This window comes from Panonychus citri, unplaced genomic scaffold (assembly GCF_014898815.1).
Source record: "Panonychus citri isolate SS breed McGregor unplaced genomic scaffold, ASM1489881v1 Contig00050, whole genome shotgun sequence".
Taxonomy (NCBI): domain Eukaryota; kingdom Metazoa; phylum Arthropoda; class Arachnida; order Trombidiformes; family Tetranychidae; genus Panonychus; species Panonychus citri.
In genome coordinates this window covers 955,220-974,160 of record NW_026515455.1, presented here as the reverse complement: position 1 = coordinate 974,160, position 18,941 = coordinate 955,220, and the positions used below count along the sequence as shown (strand labels likewise).

Here is an 18,941-nt window from a genome sequence, read left to right as displayed (position 1 = left end):
ATGATTGAATAGTAATTGAATGACTTTGACCAAGAAAACATTATTCTGAACATTTGAATCAAGAATTCGATGAACATCGAAATCAACTTCGGTGCTTAATGTTTTTCCATTGGCTATTACCAGTTTGTCTTCCAGAAGTTTGCCCTTGTTGAAGCTTATTGCTTTGTTATTTCCACCACAGTCACTCCATTCAAGGCCAGAAACGATAGCCGAAAGCAATAAAATATTAACAATTTAAAGTTCGAAAATCATTGTGAAAAACTGAAACAGACAAATATTGAAGATCAACCAAGAATTTATCAATATAATCTGATAAATAGTCACTTTTAAAAGGAAACCATTGGTTTATATTCTCATTGAGTTTATTGAGTATCTGTAAAAAGAATTATGTCATTTCTTGTGTTCCAAATTAATACATTGACGACAACTGGACAATCAGTGTTAGATTTTCATGATGAATCACACATTCTACTGAATATTTGAGCGATTCGAGTTGAATTTGGATTCTTGATGCTCGAAATTAAGTCTTTAATCAAAAACTACTCGGGTTTAGATTTTGATTTACTAACTAATAAATCCACCTACATGTAATACAAGACTTATTATTAGTATAATCTTGCAGGATCATTATCACTGTTGAACTTTGATTAGTTTCTACTGATAGAATCTATAAAAATCTATTAGAACAAGTTGATTCAGTGATGAGCAATCAAAAGTTAGATCCATATAAAGCTAATTGATTTTAGACTGATTACCGGTGATAAATTGGAGATTTTGCAAACAAAACTATTGAAAGTTAATCAAATTTCGGATCAAAATCATCAGATCCTGTATTCTATTTACGATAAAACCATATATCATGACCTTAGTAACTGTTTCACAATCAGCATTGACTTGGTAACCAATTGGACTCTGTACGGTGATGAGGATAACGAAAGCTTATAAGAGATAAAATTATATAGAAATTCGATTAATAACAACACTGAGTTAGTACGAACCCGTTGTACTTTTCTTATGTTCATCTGAGTGAATTAAATTTTTTAATTCTATTCCTAAGGTTAAGTTATGTCTCTGTTTGATTATTTTGAGGTATCGATGCCTTTGCTTAGCATCACTTCAGGGCTCATCTTTATTGTGATCTTAAACTATATTATTTCTTCAATCAATCGCGTGCAAAAAATACCTCCTGGACCTTGGGGACTTCCACTTGTTGGATATTTGCCTTTTATCAATGATGATTCTTACCTTTTCTTTGATAGATTGGCCAAAAAGTATGGACCAGTTTTTAGTCTAAGATTGGGTCAACATGATGTCGTCGTTATTTGTGACTGGGAACACCTTAAACTGGCCTTTGCTGATGAATCGCTATTGGCTCGACCTCTTTCGACCTTCAAGCCTGGTGATGTACCTTCGTTCATGGAAATGTCCGGTGATATATGGCGTGAACATCGTCGTCTTTCATTGCACATCCTTCGAGATGTTGGTTTTGGTAAAAGCGCAATGGAAAACTTGATAACCAAAGAGATTAACCAATTCTTACCTACACTTGAAGGTCGAAATGTCGATTTCATCAAAAAAGTTCAACCGAGTGTTGCAAACATAATATCGAGCTTCTTGTTTGGAAAAGTGTCAGTCTATTCTGACCCACTGAAGATTCAGCTGGATACCAATATTGAGAACGCAGCAAAGTTATTTAAATTTGCCGGTCTGCAGGCGTTTGTACCTTGGTTGATAAAAACTTTGGCTTTTTTTGGATTATCAAACTTCAAACAATTCAAAAGCTACATGGAGGCAGCAGAAACGGTAATTCAAAAGCATGTTGATGATCATGTGGCTAAAGACAAAGACTCACATGAAATTGTCGATTACATTGATGGATATTTACAAGAACATGAAAGAAGAAAAATCAAAGGTGAAGATGACAACATGTTCAATTTGCACATTTTAAGACGAAATGCGACAGTTTTTTTCGGCGCTGGATCAGAGACCATCACCAGTACTCTATCATGGGGTATGATGTTTCTCGCTGCAAGACCTGAATATCAAGAAAAGATTCGAGATGAAATAAGTGAAGTCATCGGTTATGAACGAGACCCTAACTACACCGATCGAAATCAGATGCCGTTTACAATGGCCTTTCTTTACGAAGTTCAAAGAACTGGTTCAGTCGCAGCAACTAATCTACTTCGACGAGCTCTCAATGATACCAAAATTGGAAAGTTTTTCATACCTAAAGAAGCAACTATAATTTTTAACCTATGGAGTATCCACCGGGAAGAAAAACTTTGGCCTGATCCAGAGAGATTCGACCCCAATCGCTTCTTAACTGACAATGGAACCAAGGCATTCAAACCTCCCTATTTGGTGCCATTTAGTAGCGGAAAAAGAAACTGTCCCGGCGAGAGTTTAGCTAATGTGGAACTATTTCTGTACACTGTTAGCATCTTACAAAGATATCGAATCAAACCTGAGAAAATAGATTCTGATCTTCTCTCAGAAGCGGTCTATGGTATTGCTCGACGGCCGAAACATTTACCACCATTGACTTTCGAAAAATTCAAACCATAATCAATCAAACGTCTCTAGCCTTAGATTTACATGAAAATTCATACATTCTATTGATTATTATTAAAACATATTAATAAATTCTTACTCAAAATTCAAAAGCTTATCAAGTTATAATCAATTTAATAATCTACGACTTAAAAATCAAAATTGGTGCATCAAATTGTTAAGATTATCTCAATCTTTATGACATGAAAAGTTCCCAAGTTTCTGTCAATTAATATAACGTAAATGTAATTTCATTTGTAATCCGAAGGAATTGATTTGATCATTCACACTGATTAGTTAAAATCACTAGTCATTAGCAAGAAATGTTCAGCTGACTATTTGTTTCAACTCTCCACAATAATGATCTATCTCTGTTTATTAAAGATGTGATTAGTATCTGATTAATACTGATATCAAATGAATCGTTTGTATAATAATATTAATATTTCTCATCTCTGAGGTTAATCTTTATCTGATTACTCTAAGGTAACGACACCTTATCTTGACACCTTTTCAGGACTGGCCTTTGTTTTGATCTTAAATTATATCATTTCCCGAATTAATTTTTTGATAAGATTATCCTATTGACTTTGTGGTTGTCTCATTGTTATTTTTGACAGTTAATAATATTAATTTCCTGGTTTAAATCAAAGATCTTACATTTGTAGATGTCTGAAGCAATTAGTTTATTATAAATCAAATAGAAAACAACTTTTTTTCAGCTGATTTCTGGTTTTTGATTTGAAATCAATGTTCTAGAACCAAACAGGGCTAATCAATTTCTTATAGAAATCTTGAGAACCTCAACGTCTAATTGAGATCAGGCCTCAATTACGAAGTTGGAGGTTGGTTGACAATCAGAACTCACTAGATAACCACTTGAACTATGCACGACCATGAAGATAATAATTAATCTCCATTAACAAGAGATAAGATTGTTATTGTCAACCACGAGTTGATACTAATCATTTGATGACTTGTTCTTTCTGTTTGTCTGTTTAATTATTTTTGATTTCGTTCCATGGGTTAAGTTATGTCTCTGTTTGATTATTTTGAGGTATCGACGCCTTTACTCAGCATCGCTTCGGGACTCACCTTTATTGTGGCCTTTAATTACATAGTTTCACGGATCATCAGTTTGGTAAGATTACCCAATGGACCCTGGGGCTATCCCATTGTTGGTTACTTACCCTTTATCAAAGATGATACTTATCTAGTATTTGATAGACTGGCCAAGAAATATGGACCCGTTTTCAGTCTGAAATTAGGTCAACATGATACTGTAGTTATTTGTGACTGGGAACATCTTAAGGTCGCTTTCGCTGACGAGGCCTTATTGGCTCGACCTTATGAGAACTTTTTTCCGGGACTAATCGATGAGAGTTCGTTTATCGAAATGTCTGGTGACCCTTGGCGTGAACATCGACGACTTTCAATACAAATTCTTCGTGATGTCGGTTTTGGTAAAAGTACAATGGAAACTTTGATCACCAGAGAAATCGATCAATTCTTACCAACAATTGAAGGAGAAAAAATCGATTTTACAAAAAAGATAACACCAAGTGTATCGAATATAATTTCGTGCTTTTTATTTGGTCAAAACTTCGAGTATTCTGATCCATATAAGATTGAATTGGATAGACAAATGGAAGAGGTTAATCAAGTTTTCCAATTTACTGGAATTCAAGCATTCTTACCATGGTTGACCAGGATTCTTTCTTATTTTAAAGTCGCAGGTTTAGACAAAGTCAAACGAACCATCGAAACCGCCGATAATTTAGTCCAGGAAAAGATCGATGAGCACGTAAAAAGGTTTTCGCCGTCGACTGAGATCATTGATTATATTGATGGGTATCTACAGGAAAAAGAGAAACTCGCTACGAAAGGAGATCACATTTTCAATTCACAAATTCTAAAGAGAAACGTTACTGAATTTTTCGCCGCGGGCTCAGAAACTGTCGCTACTACTTTATCATGGGCAGTGAATTATCTTGTCCACTTCCCAGAATATCAGGAAAAAATTCGTTCCGAGATAAGTGAGATCATTGGTTATGATCGAAAACCAAATTATACCGATCGAAATCAAATGCCTTTCACTATGGCTTTTCTCTACGAAACTCAACGAATTGGATCTGTTATTGCATCGAATTTACTTCGACGTGCATCTCGCGATACGAAAATTGGCCAATATACTATACCGAAAGATACATTGGTTATATTTAACTTATGGAGTATCCACCGGGAAGAAAAACTTTGGCCTGATCCAGAGAGATTCTACCCCAATCGCTTCTTAACCGACAATGGAACCAAGGCATTCAAACCTCCCTATTTGGTACCATTTAGTAGCGGAAAAAGAAACTGTTTAGGTGAAGGCTTAGCTAATGTGGAACTATTTTTGTACATTGTTAGTATATTACAAAGATATCGAATCAAGTCCGAGAAAATAGATCATAATCTCTGTTCACAATCAGTTCTTGGTGTCGCACGAAGGCCAAAATATTTACCAAAACTAACATTCAAAAGACTCCAACATTAATCATCATCAAAAACTCAACAGATCAAAAAGTTAAATCTATTGCTCAGCAGCTTTACTGTAAATTCATGTAATTTAACATCAATAATTGCTTTCTTAGTACAACTCACGAAAATGTGATCTATTAATATAAATGTCCAAGTTTCGTCGGTCAAATTTAATGCAAAGCTCTCACATTTGTAGATATCCAAAAGAACTGATGTGTTAGAAATTAAATCGAAAGCGATTTTTGATCTGTTGATTTTTGTCCTCATGATTGCAGATCACTATTCTAAAATGAAAGCGGTTTAGATCAATTTTCTTGAAGAAAGCTCTCGATCTTCGAGGTCCAATCCTTCTTCGGACTTCGAGATTGGTCCACATTCAGAGCTGATTAGATAACCATTCGATCCAAAGAGCAGAAAAGAGACTTCAGCCTTATGAGAAAAAGAAAAGTTGCCAAGCATCTGAATCATCGGCTTATTACACGTTCTATGATGGAAAAAGCGTATTTTTGGGTTACTTCGAAGATAGAATATTCAAATTCTAGAACCTGCCGGTCTTATAGAATCGATAAGTGCCCTCTGGTCGAAATGTTTCAACTAAAATTCCACATTAACAACATTAACTGTTCTCTCTTGTTATTTATTATTTGATTACAATCAACTCGTTGTTGACATTAACAATCTTGTCTCTCATAAACAGAGATTAATTATTATCTTCATTATCGTGCACAGTTCAAGTCAAAGTCTTTGATACCAATCATTTGTCTACTTCATTTCTTTATTTGTGTCTATTGTTTTTCATTTCATTCCTGAGGCTAAGTTATGTCTCTTCTTGATTATTTTGATGTATCGAGTTTACCTTTACTCGCTGTCGCTTTGGCACTCGCCTTAATGTTGATGATCAACAGCATTATTACATCAATCAATCGACGGCGAAAATTACCTCCTGGACCTTGGGGACTTCCAATTGTTGGATATTTACCCTTTATCAATGATGATTCTTACCTTTTCTTTGATAGATTGGCCAAAAAGTATGGACCAGTTTTTAGTCTAAGATTGGGTCAACATGATGTCGTCGTTATTTGTGACTGGGAACATCTTAAACTGGCCTTTGCTGATGAATCGCTATTGGCTCGACCTCTTTCGACCTTCAAGCCTGGTGATGTACCTTCGTTCATGGAAATGTCCGGTGATATATGGCGTGAACATCGTCGTCTTTCATTACACATCCTTCGAGATGTTGGTTTTGGTAAAAGCGCAATGGAAAACTTGATAACCAAAGAGATTAACCAATTCTTACCTACACTTGAAGGTCGAAATGTCGATTTCATCAAAAAAGTTCAACCGAGTGTCGCAAACATAATATCGAGCTTCTTGTTTGGAAAAGCATCAGACTATTCTGACCCACTAAAGATTCAACTCGATACTAATGTTGAGAGAGTAGCGCAGGCATTAAGATTTGCAAGTCTACAGGCGTTTCTACCTTGGATGATAAAGATACTTGCGTTTTTTGGCTTTACCAACTTCGAAAAGTTCAAAAAAGGAATCGCTGCTATCGAATCGGTAATTCAAAAGCATGTTGATGATCATGTGGCTAAAGACAAAGACTCACATGAAATAGTGGATTACATTGATGGATATTTACAAGAACATGAAAGAAGAAAAATCAAAGGTGAAGATGACAACATGTTCAATTTGCACATTTTAAGACGAAATGCGACAGTTTTTTTCGGCGCTGGATCAGAGACCATCACCAGTACTCTATCATGGGGTATGATGTTTCTCGCTGCAAGACCTGAATATCAAGAAAAGATTCGAGATGAAATAAGTGAAGTCATCGGTTATGAACGAGACCCTAACTACACCGATCGAAATCAGATGCCGTTTACAATGGCCTTTCTTTACGAAGTTCAAAGAACTGGTTCAGTCATCGCTACCAATCTACTTCGACGGGCTACAAGTGACACTAAAATCGGAAATTTCTTCATACCTAAAGAAGCGACTGTAGTCTTCAACTTATGGAGTATCCACCGGGAAGAAAAACTTTGGCCTGATCCAGAGAGATTCGACCCCAATCGCTTCTTAACCGACAATGGAACCAAGGCATTTAAACCTCCCTATTTGGTACCATTTAGTAGCGGAAAAAGAAACTGTCCCGGCGAGAGTTTAGCTAATGTGGAACTATTTCTGTACACTGTTAGCATCTTACAAAGATATCGAATCAAACCTGAGAAAATCGATTCTGATCTTCTCTCAGAAGCGGTCTATGGTATTGCTCGACGGCCTAAACATTTACCACCATTGACTTTCGAAAAGTTCAAACCTTAATGGGCCACTTTTCCACCGAAGGAACAATTAACTAAACATTCAATCATAATGGGAACAAAATTTTCATCTTATGAATTAATATCTTTAGTTTAATAAAGATTCGATTCTTGTCTTTGTAAAGTTCCAATTGTTTGGTTCACTCCGTTGATTGGTAACAATTCACGAACCAATTGTGATCTCTGACTTGTAACAATTAAAAGATAATCGTAATGGTAATTATCATTGTTTCTAGACCATAATTAGTTTGAGACAATAGAGATGATTAACTGATTATTAGACAAAAGTGATTAGTGTAGGAGGAAATGAGTGTTAATGGTGTGTGAAGTAAACACAAGGAACCATGTTAATTATACAATTAGAAATACAATGAAAGGTAGTAATTTAAATTGTTATTTATATATAAGGCACGTTAATCAATAATTATGGTAAGTTAATTGTTATAATAATTATGATTGGTAAATCCGTGAATGATACAATTTGAATGCCTTGTTGATTTTTGTTTTATCCTTACAATTAGTAAACAAAAATGAGTTGATTGTTGATACATTAATTATTTTATAATAATAATATAAAGACAAAGAAAGGGATTGTAATAGTTAATCAGTTTTTGGCAATAGATGATATAATTATTACAATTAAGGAATTGCGATTGAAAATGTTACAAAGATAACAAAGAATTGAACATTTTCATTAATGATAAAGTTAATTGATAATATTAATTGCAAAATAGAAACAATAACATTACAATTAACGATTAGACAATATTAATTGTTGATGAAATATTTAACAGAATCAATAGAGATTAATGTTGTTTCCATTTTTTGTTTCAATTGATTTTCTGATTGATTAACTTTCGCGTCAATAGAAAGGTGTTATCCTTGGTAATTGTACCGTTCGATAAAGATCAATTCCCGAACAGAATGTATTAGCCCAACGGGAATTTGTCCCTAATTGTGCGGTCGATGTTGAGCTACTATCGGTTTCCGATGAGAGGCTTGAGCTTCGTGATCGAAGTGATCCCGTGGCTGAACTTTTCTTTGATCGTAAATCGTAAGTTGAACAATTGGGACTCGATGAAGTAGAATAGTTTTTAATCAATTTATCTGAATAAGAAAAATAGAACAAGAAAAATTTCAATTAGTTTAATTGTAATTAGTAAATTTAGTTGAGCCTAAATTATTTTGGTAGTCTAAATAACCAATAGTTAAAATTAGATTGTTTAAAAAGCAACAACAATTTACACAATTAACACTAACAATTAATCAATCATCATGATGTAAAGGTTTGCCAAAGAAATGAACTTGATTGTTGCTCTAAATTAACACATATACAATCACTAAATAGTTAATTAATATAATAACAACAATAAAAGAGGTTCCAGTTTAGTTGGAAAAAGAAAGATTCACAATTAATGCTTTTAAATTGTAAACAATTAAGTAAATTATAAGACAATTTAACGGCCTATTGGTTGTCAGGAACGATTCCCTTTTTATCAACTATCTTTAACAATTTACCAATTATTAATCTGCCAACCAAATGATTTTCAGCTAAATTAAGTGAATTATATTTAATATTGTTTAACAATAAACATATCAGTTGATTGGTTAATCATCTTGATTGTTACTCTAATAATAATACAGTTTGATAATTTAACTAACAATTTAGTGAATAATTGATTTGCTCACCAATAGGATGGGTTATTGGTGAGAAATGATAATTAACTGTACTTTCACTTTGAACAATTAATTTTTTCGCCCAATTTAATTGTTTAACTTTCAACCAATTAAATTTGGCTCAACGAAAGTTCAACGTAACCATAAATTTGTTGATTGATTTTAAAACTATCGATAGAAAGTCGATCAACAATTGATTCTTACCTGGTAAAGGTGTTTGGTCATATAATGAACCCGGAAGTCTTTGACTGAGAAAACTGGGCATTTGAATTGATGAGGATGCTTCAGGAATTTCCATCAGTGTTTCTGCCGATTTACCCCAAACTCGATGCTCTTTAATGTGAACATCAATCACATTCAACCAAACCTCTCGATCCTCTTTGTTCAGCACGTAAAGTGTATGTTTAACTTTACTCTCTTTACCATTAAAGTTTAAGGTGTTAATAAGTGTGAATGATTTTGAATCTGAACCTTTTCTGCAAACGGTAAATTGATTAATGTCAATAATTAGAGTAGGTTGACCTGCTCGTCGATTAGCCAATGGTTCAGTGTTTACTGATGAAAGTTTCTTTCGCCAAAGGCAGAGTTTAAAAGCTTCAAGTGATGCCCAATACATGGGCTTCTTTTTATCCTCTTTTTTGTTGTTCTTATCACTCGAGGTTGTGGTCGTTATCGTTGTCGTCGTTGTTGTTGTCGTTGTTGTTGGCGTTGTCGTTGTCGTTGTGATGGTATTATTTTCATCTGTAGTTTCAATATCGCCCTTCAAGTAGCTACTCAATCGCTCTTCTGTTAGACAATAAGGTTGAACTGCTAATCGACAACAGAAAAGGCCAAATAAAGGTAACTGTGACTGGCGATTAGATTCCTTGACCAATTCCAAGTCATATGTACAAATGGACTCATCCGAATCCTCCAATCTTAATAATGCTTTGGCCAATAGATCAAATTTAGGATAACTAATGAAAAAAGATGAGAAATTGATATTATTAGATTAGTAAGAATATTGAAGAAATCAGATCAATAGATTTAACCTACGGTTCGTTAAGTTCCTCTTTAATTGCGGCTCCTAACTTTCGACCGAAAGTTCGACTCACTGAGGAAGAGATTTTCTTTTTAAGCTTTTTCGGCGTCGAGGCAATACTGAGATCATCGTGCATCAATCGACCGTAAACCTCGAAGTTTAACTCAAAGTCATGGGGAATGTGACGGAGAACAATTATATCATCGAAATTGATATCGGTCGCACTTCGATCAATATTGTTAACTAGAACAGTGTCGTAAACTTCAGTTCCACATTTTATCAAGCAGAAAACAGAGAAACGCCGATAGTCTCCTTTGTTCTTAAAGTGATCACTGTCCTTCCATAGTAAAGGCATTCGAATATCTGAATTGGAAAGAATAGAAGAAAAAAATTCGATTAAATTTAAGAAGAAAAAAAATCAGAGGAGTAAAAGGATGCGGGAGAAAAGTTTTTTTTTTCATTCGATTGTTCTGAACTCGATCCGCTCGAGTTATCGTAACATTTACAATCAACAGGATACAGAAAAATATTCATCACATGAAACTCAATTGCGATCTTAAAACCCTGACTGATTGTTGACAATTAAATCATTTCTTCATTATGCAAACGTTGGGCAGTTTTTTCTTCTTGATTGTCAACAATTAAAACTAAATTGTAAACATTGAGCAACAATGAGATGTGACAATTAAGAAGCCTAAATAAGCAAAGTTCCAAAAAATAAGTAATGAAACTTTTCCTGGTGATTATCACTTTTGATTGTAACAATTAATTAATCTAGAAATCTGAATCAAGAAAAGCCGCAAGATTATAATGTTTGCTCTAATTATACAATTAGATTAGATGATAATTCAAGAAGAATCAATTGTTTACATAATAATTTACATATTAAATGATTCTTGTTATTGTTGATTGAAACAATTAAGGAATTGGTCAGAAATGAGGAAGTTAATTACAAGAATTAAGTGCAAATAAGGTGATGAGGATCAAGATTATTATTGTTATGATGATGTTAATGATTTTCATGCTGATTCATTAATCATTTGTTACTATTGAAGATGAACAACAATCAACTCTCAATGGTTGTTGACCTTTGATTTGTAATTAAGTAGATTAATCCGTGAATTTGATTGATATTATTAATACAATCAAGATGATAATAATAATATCAATGCAATAAATTTCAATCAAAATAATATTATTATTAAATTAAGATAATCATCCGATCACGAAACGTTGATTGTTGTTGTTGTTTTATTGTAGGTAAACAAACAATCATCAAGCCTTAAGGTAAATTGTAAAAACAATTGGCCTCAATTGAATTGATAATAATTGAGTAATTTTTACTTTGATTGTCAATTAATGTTGAAAAAACAACAATCACTAATCAACATTACAATTAACATTTAGACTATTTTTTTTTGTTAGTTAATTTAACTTTGACTTTTTCATCTTCATAGTGATTAAAACTCATCATTATTGTTTCAATTTTTTTCCGCTTCATTTGATTAATTCATTAATTTGATTTGGTTCAAAGGGATTGGTAGGTAGTCCAGTGATTAGCAAAACATAAACAGTAATTAAACAGGTTAATTAGTTTTGATTTAATACCGGATTAAAAGTCACCAACCAATGTAAAATTGTTGATTAAATGAAACGACTAATTGTTAATCTTATCGGTTAGAAAACAATTAAGAATCGGATTGGAAAAGCATTCATACTTAAATGGTAAACAAATGATCATAAATCATTAGACAATTAGATAATTGTTGCTGAATGGATTCAAGTGATGATTAAGTTAATCACCACCACAATCATCAATTTTTTCACCATCATCATTATCTGATTCTCAGGTAAAAGCTTATTAATAGTTTGGTATCAGAAAAAAGGACAGAAACAATTTAATAATAGTCTTGATTATGATTCGCAATTTTCACTTGATTAAATCATGATAAGTTGCTAACCGATTTCCATGTGAGAATTACTTAATTTAATCATCATTTTAATCAACCATTAAACCGGTCATTAGCTTAACATTAACGCTACGATAACAAAGATTGAGAAAAAAAAATTCATATTAGATTATCATGATAAGTATTCAGATTCAATTCTGTAGTTTTAATCAATCAACTCAAACTCAGGTAAATGATGGAACTTTTTTTATCTTTTCCTCATCTTTTCATACATACTTTCAGTTTCACAATTAGTTAATCGTTATCACCTTCATAATCGTGACTTAAATTGTTGATAATAACAATTTAACAGTCAAAAAAAATCGTTTCACTTCAATCACTTTAATCTGTGTAACCTTTTTTTACATGATTATCATTGAGTAATAATAGTAATCATGATTAATATTAAATTATGATAAAAAAAAATTTGATCACCAAAAATATCCGGAAATCAGAATTACGATAAATTCAATAGTTTCCTTGATGATTAACAAATTGTTCAATTTACAATTAGCTCAATCAAAAAGGACCGTCAATGATTTACAATTGTGATTGGAAAGCAAATGATAAAATATCAAAAAGTAAACTTTTCATCTGATTGATCAAGTTAAATATCATTATCGCTAATTTCAATCATCATCATTGAATAATCAACATTAAACAAGAATAATTCATTGATTAATCAGTACAATTAAAACTGTTGAATTGTTCAATTTAATTCAGATTAAAATCAAGGTTGAGACCTTGAAGAAAATTAGTTAATTGTTAATCATTTGATGATTCAAGTTGATTGATAATCAAGATGAAAGTGATCAACTTTAACAAAATACAAAAGGATAATCAAGATTAAGATTAACTCAGATTATCAAGTTAATTGTTAATCTAGTTAATCGTTGATGATGAATATCATTTCTCATACTAATCATTTAATACTTGTAACTATTGTTTTCAAACTTAAATCATTGAGAGTTAATAATTCATCCATAGTGGGAAAATTTACCATCGAAAGAGATTTAATTGTGATTAAAGTTAATTTCTAACTAGTTAATTGTTGATTCTATTGATTAAACTCTCTAAGGTTCCGTTTCAAGGGATTTTAAATGGTAAAAGTTGAAGGTAAAGTTAATATTGATGGTTCAATGGTTTTAATTATGGTTTAAATCAACAATTAATGTATCGAATTGAATCAATTAACTATTTACTTTAATCAACAAGAAAAAAAGTAACAACAATTAGCCTTGAGCGATAAACATTTACTTTTAACAAAATTAGTTGTTGTACTTGTTTATAAAAAAATGATTGTTTAGTTAATTATGATGATGATCATGGTGATTAAGATAATAATATCAGGTAATTGATGGTTAAAAGTAATCAATCCGGAAGACAATTAAAGGTTAAATTGTTGTAGGGTTAAGTCAATGATCAAAGTCTGAGTGAATTAGTTAATTCAGTTTAAGTCAATGATGATTAGTAACATTACATGGAATAGATTAAATTAAGTGTGTCAATTGTAAATCTATTTTCATTTGTTTCTAATTGTTAATTGCATCACAATTAAGCTAAACATAGTCATGGTTACGTCAAGTGATTTGATGATGATGATGATGATGCTTAATTGTTGACAAAGTTTGTTAGTAGGACAAAATAACTTTGTGGTTGATTACCTACTTTAAATGTGATGATAAGGTTACATAGCTACAATTAACATTCAAACAATCAAATTGATCAAGTTTAATTAGTTAACTAATTTATTGGATTTTTTTTATTATCGGGAAGGAAAATCAACTCAAAAATTAGATTTAATTTTGTTGGATGAGCAACGAAAAAAATGTTAATCATGATTAAATCTTAATCAACATCACACAGCATCCTAATCAATATTAATCATTCTCATGATTATTATGATTGTTTGAAATGTCAGAATGAATTAATGTTCATGTAAATTAATATAAACAAAAACAAAATGTTACGATGAATATAAATTAACCGTTATTATTATAAAATTAGCAATAAAAGTGACTTTTTAACAGCAAAAACCATTTAAAGTGGGATTAAGGGCAAGGTAACCAAGGGGGAGAGATTAATGTTAATCCACTAACCCAAAACCTAAGCCTTTGTTTATACATCCAATTGAATTTATATTTAATCATTTTGGAACAGTAATAACTCACAGTTGGATTATTTTACATAATCTAATCAAAAGTAATCATGATGCTGATCCATAACACACACACAAATATCATCATCATCATCGATACACTCCCATGAAACAACCCACATGAACATGATACTCAGTAATTGAAGCTTCTGGGAAAAGATTTCATGAGGTTTTCTATGCAAAAAAAGCAACAAAATTAATCGCATGATTATTATGATAAACTGATCATGTCTCATATTTAATGAGCAGGGTAAACAATGGGCTTGGTGTGGGGCCAGAGCATTGGCACGACCAACATACAATATGAATTATCGGATAAGTTTTATTGCTATTGGCACGAAATTGTTATGGATGAGGCTGTGAAGATGACAATGGAAAATTATTTCATCCGAATCTTGAAAATGATCATCTTAATTATCTTTGTTAATGGTAATTAATTTGAAACCATTTTACATGATAATGGTTATAGAAACATGGAAAACAATGATAACTGATTGTTCAACTAAATTTAGTTACTAATTAAATCTTGATCTTTAGATAGACATCATGGAGAGAGAGAGAGAGAGAGAGATTTAGATGAGAAAATGATATTTTATATTGTTGACAATTTAGAGCATCTTTTTGCAATCGTCAACAATTAACTTTTTTCTCCAAGGAATTGATTAGAAATCAAACAATTCAATGTAACTTGATATTAAATCAAATTGATCTCAAGTGATGAGGATGAAAAAAAATCTAATGTAAACCATGAAAGTTTTTCCGGTAATGTAACATTAAATGGTTGAGAAAATTTTGATTGTTATTAATTTTTTCTTCTGTCTGTTAATTGTAATTGATTAAAGAGGGTAAAAAATTGGGTAAACCAACAATTTGTAACAATTAAGATGATGGTTAATCTATTGTAATACTTTGGCATAAGAAACATTGTTTTTTTGTGAGTGCTAATTGTTGTTGATTTAATTTCAAGTATTTCACTATTTTCATTGTTTTCATTAACCAAATGGACAAACTATTAGTTAATTGTTCACTGGACATATCAAGGTTAATCTGATTCCTTAATTCATGTTAATTGTCAATAATCAACAATATCAATGATATGGTTTTAATTGCGAGATATCAATTTTTTAAATGTTCACATGTTGATGATCAATAATATTAATATGTCATGATGATGATGATATTTATTGTATTGCCATTTAATGGATAAATGTAATTGCTATCAAGAGAATGCAATTAATCATTGGTGTAATTAACTGATTGCTTTTGTTTGTTTTACTAATTGTTTTGATTGTTTCATGAAAATAACTTTCCGATTGACAGAATCAAGAGAGAGAGAGAGAGAGAGAGAGAGAGAGAATCTTAAATTCTGAAACAATTTCATGATTCTTATTTTCTGATGACCAAAACATGAGGATAGTTAACTAACTACAATTAATGTTTTTACTTTTTCATTTATCATCATCTTCATTTCTGATCAGCATTATCCGCATCATCATCATGAAACCTTAGTCAGCAGCTTAATCATTTGAAATGAAATGAGCTTCAAGCTAAATTGTCCTCAATCATTGTGATCTGAATATGCCAACAACATGCAACAATTTAAAGTTTATATTAATATCTTAAATTAACGTCAACAGTTTTAGGCCTAAAGATGAGGATGAAATTAAATTGCATCAGAAAATGATGAAGATAACGGTTTTCGTTTCCTATTAGACTTTTACTAGAAAAAGTGGTAAAAAAACTCCATTTAAATACCAAAAATAGATTGTTCAATAAACTAATTGTGAGAATCAGGAGCTGGTGTCACCAACAATCAAGAATCGATCCTCATCACAATCAGAAAAACTTAATTATCAGTTCAATATCTTCATCACTCTGTCGGATATCAGTTTCTGACCACTAACCTAATCTGATTTTTTTTTCAAAACATCAAAATGGATCAGCAAGATTCAAACTCCAATTGATATCATCATCATCATAATCATCATCGCCATCATCATCATGGTGATGGAGATAATAATAGAAGTGATAATAATAATGAAAAAGTTGTTGACATGATAAAAATTTCTGAAATAAAGTTATCAAAAAGGTAAACTATTATTTCCTGTGATTAAAATCTGATTGATACTTTGTTGCTATTAAAAGTTTCCAATTGTTATCAAGGTGGTTGTTTAAATTGGACAACAATCAATGGGATCAATTTAAAAATTCATAGAATAAAATCAACCGATTAACCGGAATTTCAAGATTTCTGAGTTGAATTAAATCTTAGGGAAAACGATTAAATCATCATCATGATACATTGGAATTGATTGTTATCAATTATATTTTCATCACAAAGAAATGATGATAATATATGTTTGCCCTTTGTAACACCTACTCAGGTAAATGATGAAGATCAAGTAGGATTAATGATTCCATCATAATGAAATCCTCTGTATATTTTATAAGATGAATGATAAATTGAAGTAATGGAAAGAAAAGAAATAAAAAAGAATATTTTTTTTCTCTAAATTCTAAAATTCTGTTATCATCTTTTCTCATCAGGAAAAGTTCATCATCATGATTACAATGAAAGTGAAATCAAGAGGTATATCCATGATGTGTATAACCTTGAAGATGATGATGATGATTGTTGATTGTTGATGAGAAATGATGTAAATGACAACGAAAAGTAAATGATAACTTTACATGCAAAGGAAGAAAAAAAAATATAATTACAATTAAGGATAAATTATATACTTTGTGATTATGTTATTAAAAGTTTTTCTCAACATGATGATGAGATGAGAGGAGGAGAAAGTAAAAGATGATGATGATAATGATGATACTCATGGTGAACACTATTAAAAACCTTAACTGATTCTAATCAGATTAAATTGATTGAGGTGTAATTATAGAAAAAAAGAAAACACAATTAACCCTTTTAATGATTTGATAACCATGAAAATTCATATATTCATGATGATATGATGATGACCTCAAATTGATAAGTTTGTTTTCTGTTTGATTGTTTTCAATTTTCAATGGTAACAAATGATCAGTACAATTAACAAGCAAGTTTGAGTGTCTTTGTCTTGTTGATTGTTGATTGATGATTGAGTGATTTCATTTCCAATTGGCATCGATATATAATCTCAGCAATTCAATGAGTGAGTAAGCGAGAGATTCAGATGATAAAACATGATAAAGGTAAACATTAACAAGGAGAATGGCCCAAAACAATCAAGGGACACACCTTATGTTTACTTTTATTATTTATCTCTCATGGGGTTACCTGTTTTCTATTATTACTAAGGTAATTTTTTTTTGTCTTTTCAGGTTTTTTTTTGGGTTGAAGTAAATTAGGTTTGGTTGTTGTTTCGCCAACAAGAACAATTAACAGAATCAATTAATCAAATGAACTTGAGGTGTTGTGATTGTGTTAGAAATTGATGATGGAAAAATGATCAACAGGCTTACCTGAGATGGCGACTTTGGCTTTGCAGGGTTTCAATTGTTTACTTGATTTTCTATGAGAAAAAGAGAAGCGAAAAGAATAATTAGTCTCAGGGATAAATTGAAATTCGAAAAGATTAACTAGATCACTATTTTTAACTCTTCTTCTTTCAAATCTTCTTAAATTTCCTCTTCCTTTTCTTTGCTTCCTTGTTGATTTTTCAAAAGCTTTCGCTTCCTACTGTTCTCCTTTTTTTCTCTCTCATATTCCAAACTGATTTTACTCTCTCTCTCTCTCTCTCTCGGTCTATGTTGATTGAGTGATCGATTATATAACTCACATGGTGATTGATTCTGCTTGTTTTCTTCTTTGTAGCTCACTGGTGTAGGCGTTCATCCGTTCATTTGATGTAATTAATGATTTCGCTGGTTCCAGACTCTGTATCTCATGTTTACAGGCAGCGAGTAACTTTGTTGTTCCCTCTCTCATCTTTATTTCATAGTCAATTTTTTGCTCTAAATCGTATTGCTATTTCAATACACCAATTAGTTGACCAAATGTAATCAGTGGTTATGGTGATGGAGAGAGAAAAAAAAGAATAGAATAAAACAAAATTGAAAAGATTAATTTTGTGATGAGAAACATTGATGAGATAATCAAACAAGAAATTCACTCACATCAAAAGCCATTGTTTTAGTTTCTGGTGGAATTATTTGTTCTCGGTGTAATTGTTGTTTCCAAGCAAATAGTTAACTTAATTTTTGTTGATCATCACCATTGTCACATTTAATTAATTTTAAGAAAAGTGAGAAAAAACTAATCAAAAAGGTAAATTAATTAATTTGATAGAAAACAAGTTTCACATTTAAAGTGAAAAAATAAAAAAACGTTAGTAAAAGTTTCTTCAAGTTGATCAGGTGAATAATAAATTCAAACTGAAAACAAATTGAATCTCAAGGTTGAAATTTCGTGAGACTCGTTTAGTTAAGAAAATGGTCACTAGATGGCGACACAATTTCTCTTTTCCGAAAAAACTTTTTGATCAATTTGATTACAATTCTTTCATCATTTATGACAATTTAGTAATTTGGTTATGGTAATTTTGCAGATTCGATTTATTCTATCATGCCACCTGAGAAAATTCTGACTGAAAAGTGATGAAAGTTATAAGAGTGTTACTGGAATTTGGTTTATTCATTGTAATGTTTAATTACTATTCAAATCTTAGTAAATTCAGTTATGATTAATCATTTAGGTCTTATGATTGTTGATCAGTTGATCTTATTTATTATATTGTTTTTTT

At 31.4% G+C, this 18,941-nt stretch overlaps 3 protein-coding genes across 3 annotated transcripts; 2 read left to right on the top strand and 1 right to left on the bottom strand.

Annotated features, from left to right (window-relative positions):
- Positions 1–964: 964 nt before the first annotated feature.
- On the top strand, positions 965–2,954 carry LOC128385755 (cytochrome P450 2J6-like). The gene has a single exon (XM_053344665.1). It carries the CDS (start codon positions 1,066–1,068, stop codon positions 2,566–2,568), a length of 1,503 nt encoding a protein of 500 aa, XP_053200640.1. The 5' UTR covers positions 965–1,065; the 3' UTR covers positions 2,569–2,954.
- A 560-nt stretch (positions 2,955–3,514) lies between these two features.
- On the top strand, positions 3,515–7,614 carry LOC128385676 (uncharacterized). The gene is made up of 2 exons (XM_053344562.1): positions 3,515–5,087; positions 5,891–7,614. Exons 1-2 carry the CDS (start codon positions 3,587–3,589, stop codon positions 7,396–7,398), a joined length of 3,009 nt encoding a protein of 1,002 aa, XP_053200537.1. The 5' UTR covers positions 3,515–3,586; the 3' UTR covers positions 7,399–7,614.
- A 158-nt stretch (positions 7,615–7,772) lies between these two features.
- LOC128385753 (rhotekin-like) lies at positions 7,773–18,574 on the bottom strand. The gene is made up of 6 exons (XM_053344663.1): positions 18,316–18,574; positions 17,979–18,166; positions 17,662–17,711; positions 10,107–10,455; positions 9,276–10,027; positions 7,773–8,501 (listed from the first exon to the last, which is right to left on the bottom strand). Exons 1-6 carry the CDS (start codon positions 18,325–18,327, stop codon positions 8,257–8,259), a joined length of 1,596 nt encoding a protein of 531 aa, XP_053200638.1. The 5' UTR covers positions 18,328–18,574; the 3' UTR covers positions 7,773–8,256.
- Positions 18,575–18,941: the final 367 nt, after the last annotated feature.

Excerpts from the sequence above, each read along its gene's own strand:
- LOC128385755 (XM_053344665.1), top strand. The coding sequence starts at position 1,066 with ATGTCTCTGTTTGATTATTTTGAGGTATCGATGCCTTTGCTTAGCATC.
- LOC128385676 (XM_053344562.1), top strand. The coding sequence starts at position 3,587 with ATGTCTCTGTTTGATTATTTTGAGGTATCGACGCCTTTACTCAGCATC. Across the intron at positions 5,088-5,890 it reads ATTCAAAAGACTCCAACATT|TTATGTCTCTTCTTGATTAT; the intron begins AATCATCATCAA and ends CCTGAGGCTAAG.
- LOC128385753 (XM_053344663.1), bottom strand. Across the intron at positions 17,712-17,978 it reads CAAGCAGAATCAATCACCAT|AAAATCAAGTAAACAATTGA; the intron begins GTGAGTTATATA and ends TTTTTCTCATAG. Across the intron at positions 8,502-9,275 it reads TGACCAAACACCTTTACCAG|ATAAATTGATTAAAAACTAT; the intron begins GTAAGAATCAAT and ends TTTCTTATTCAG.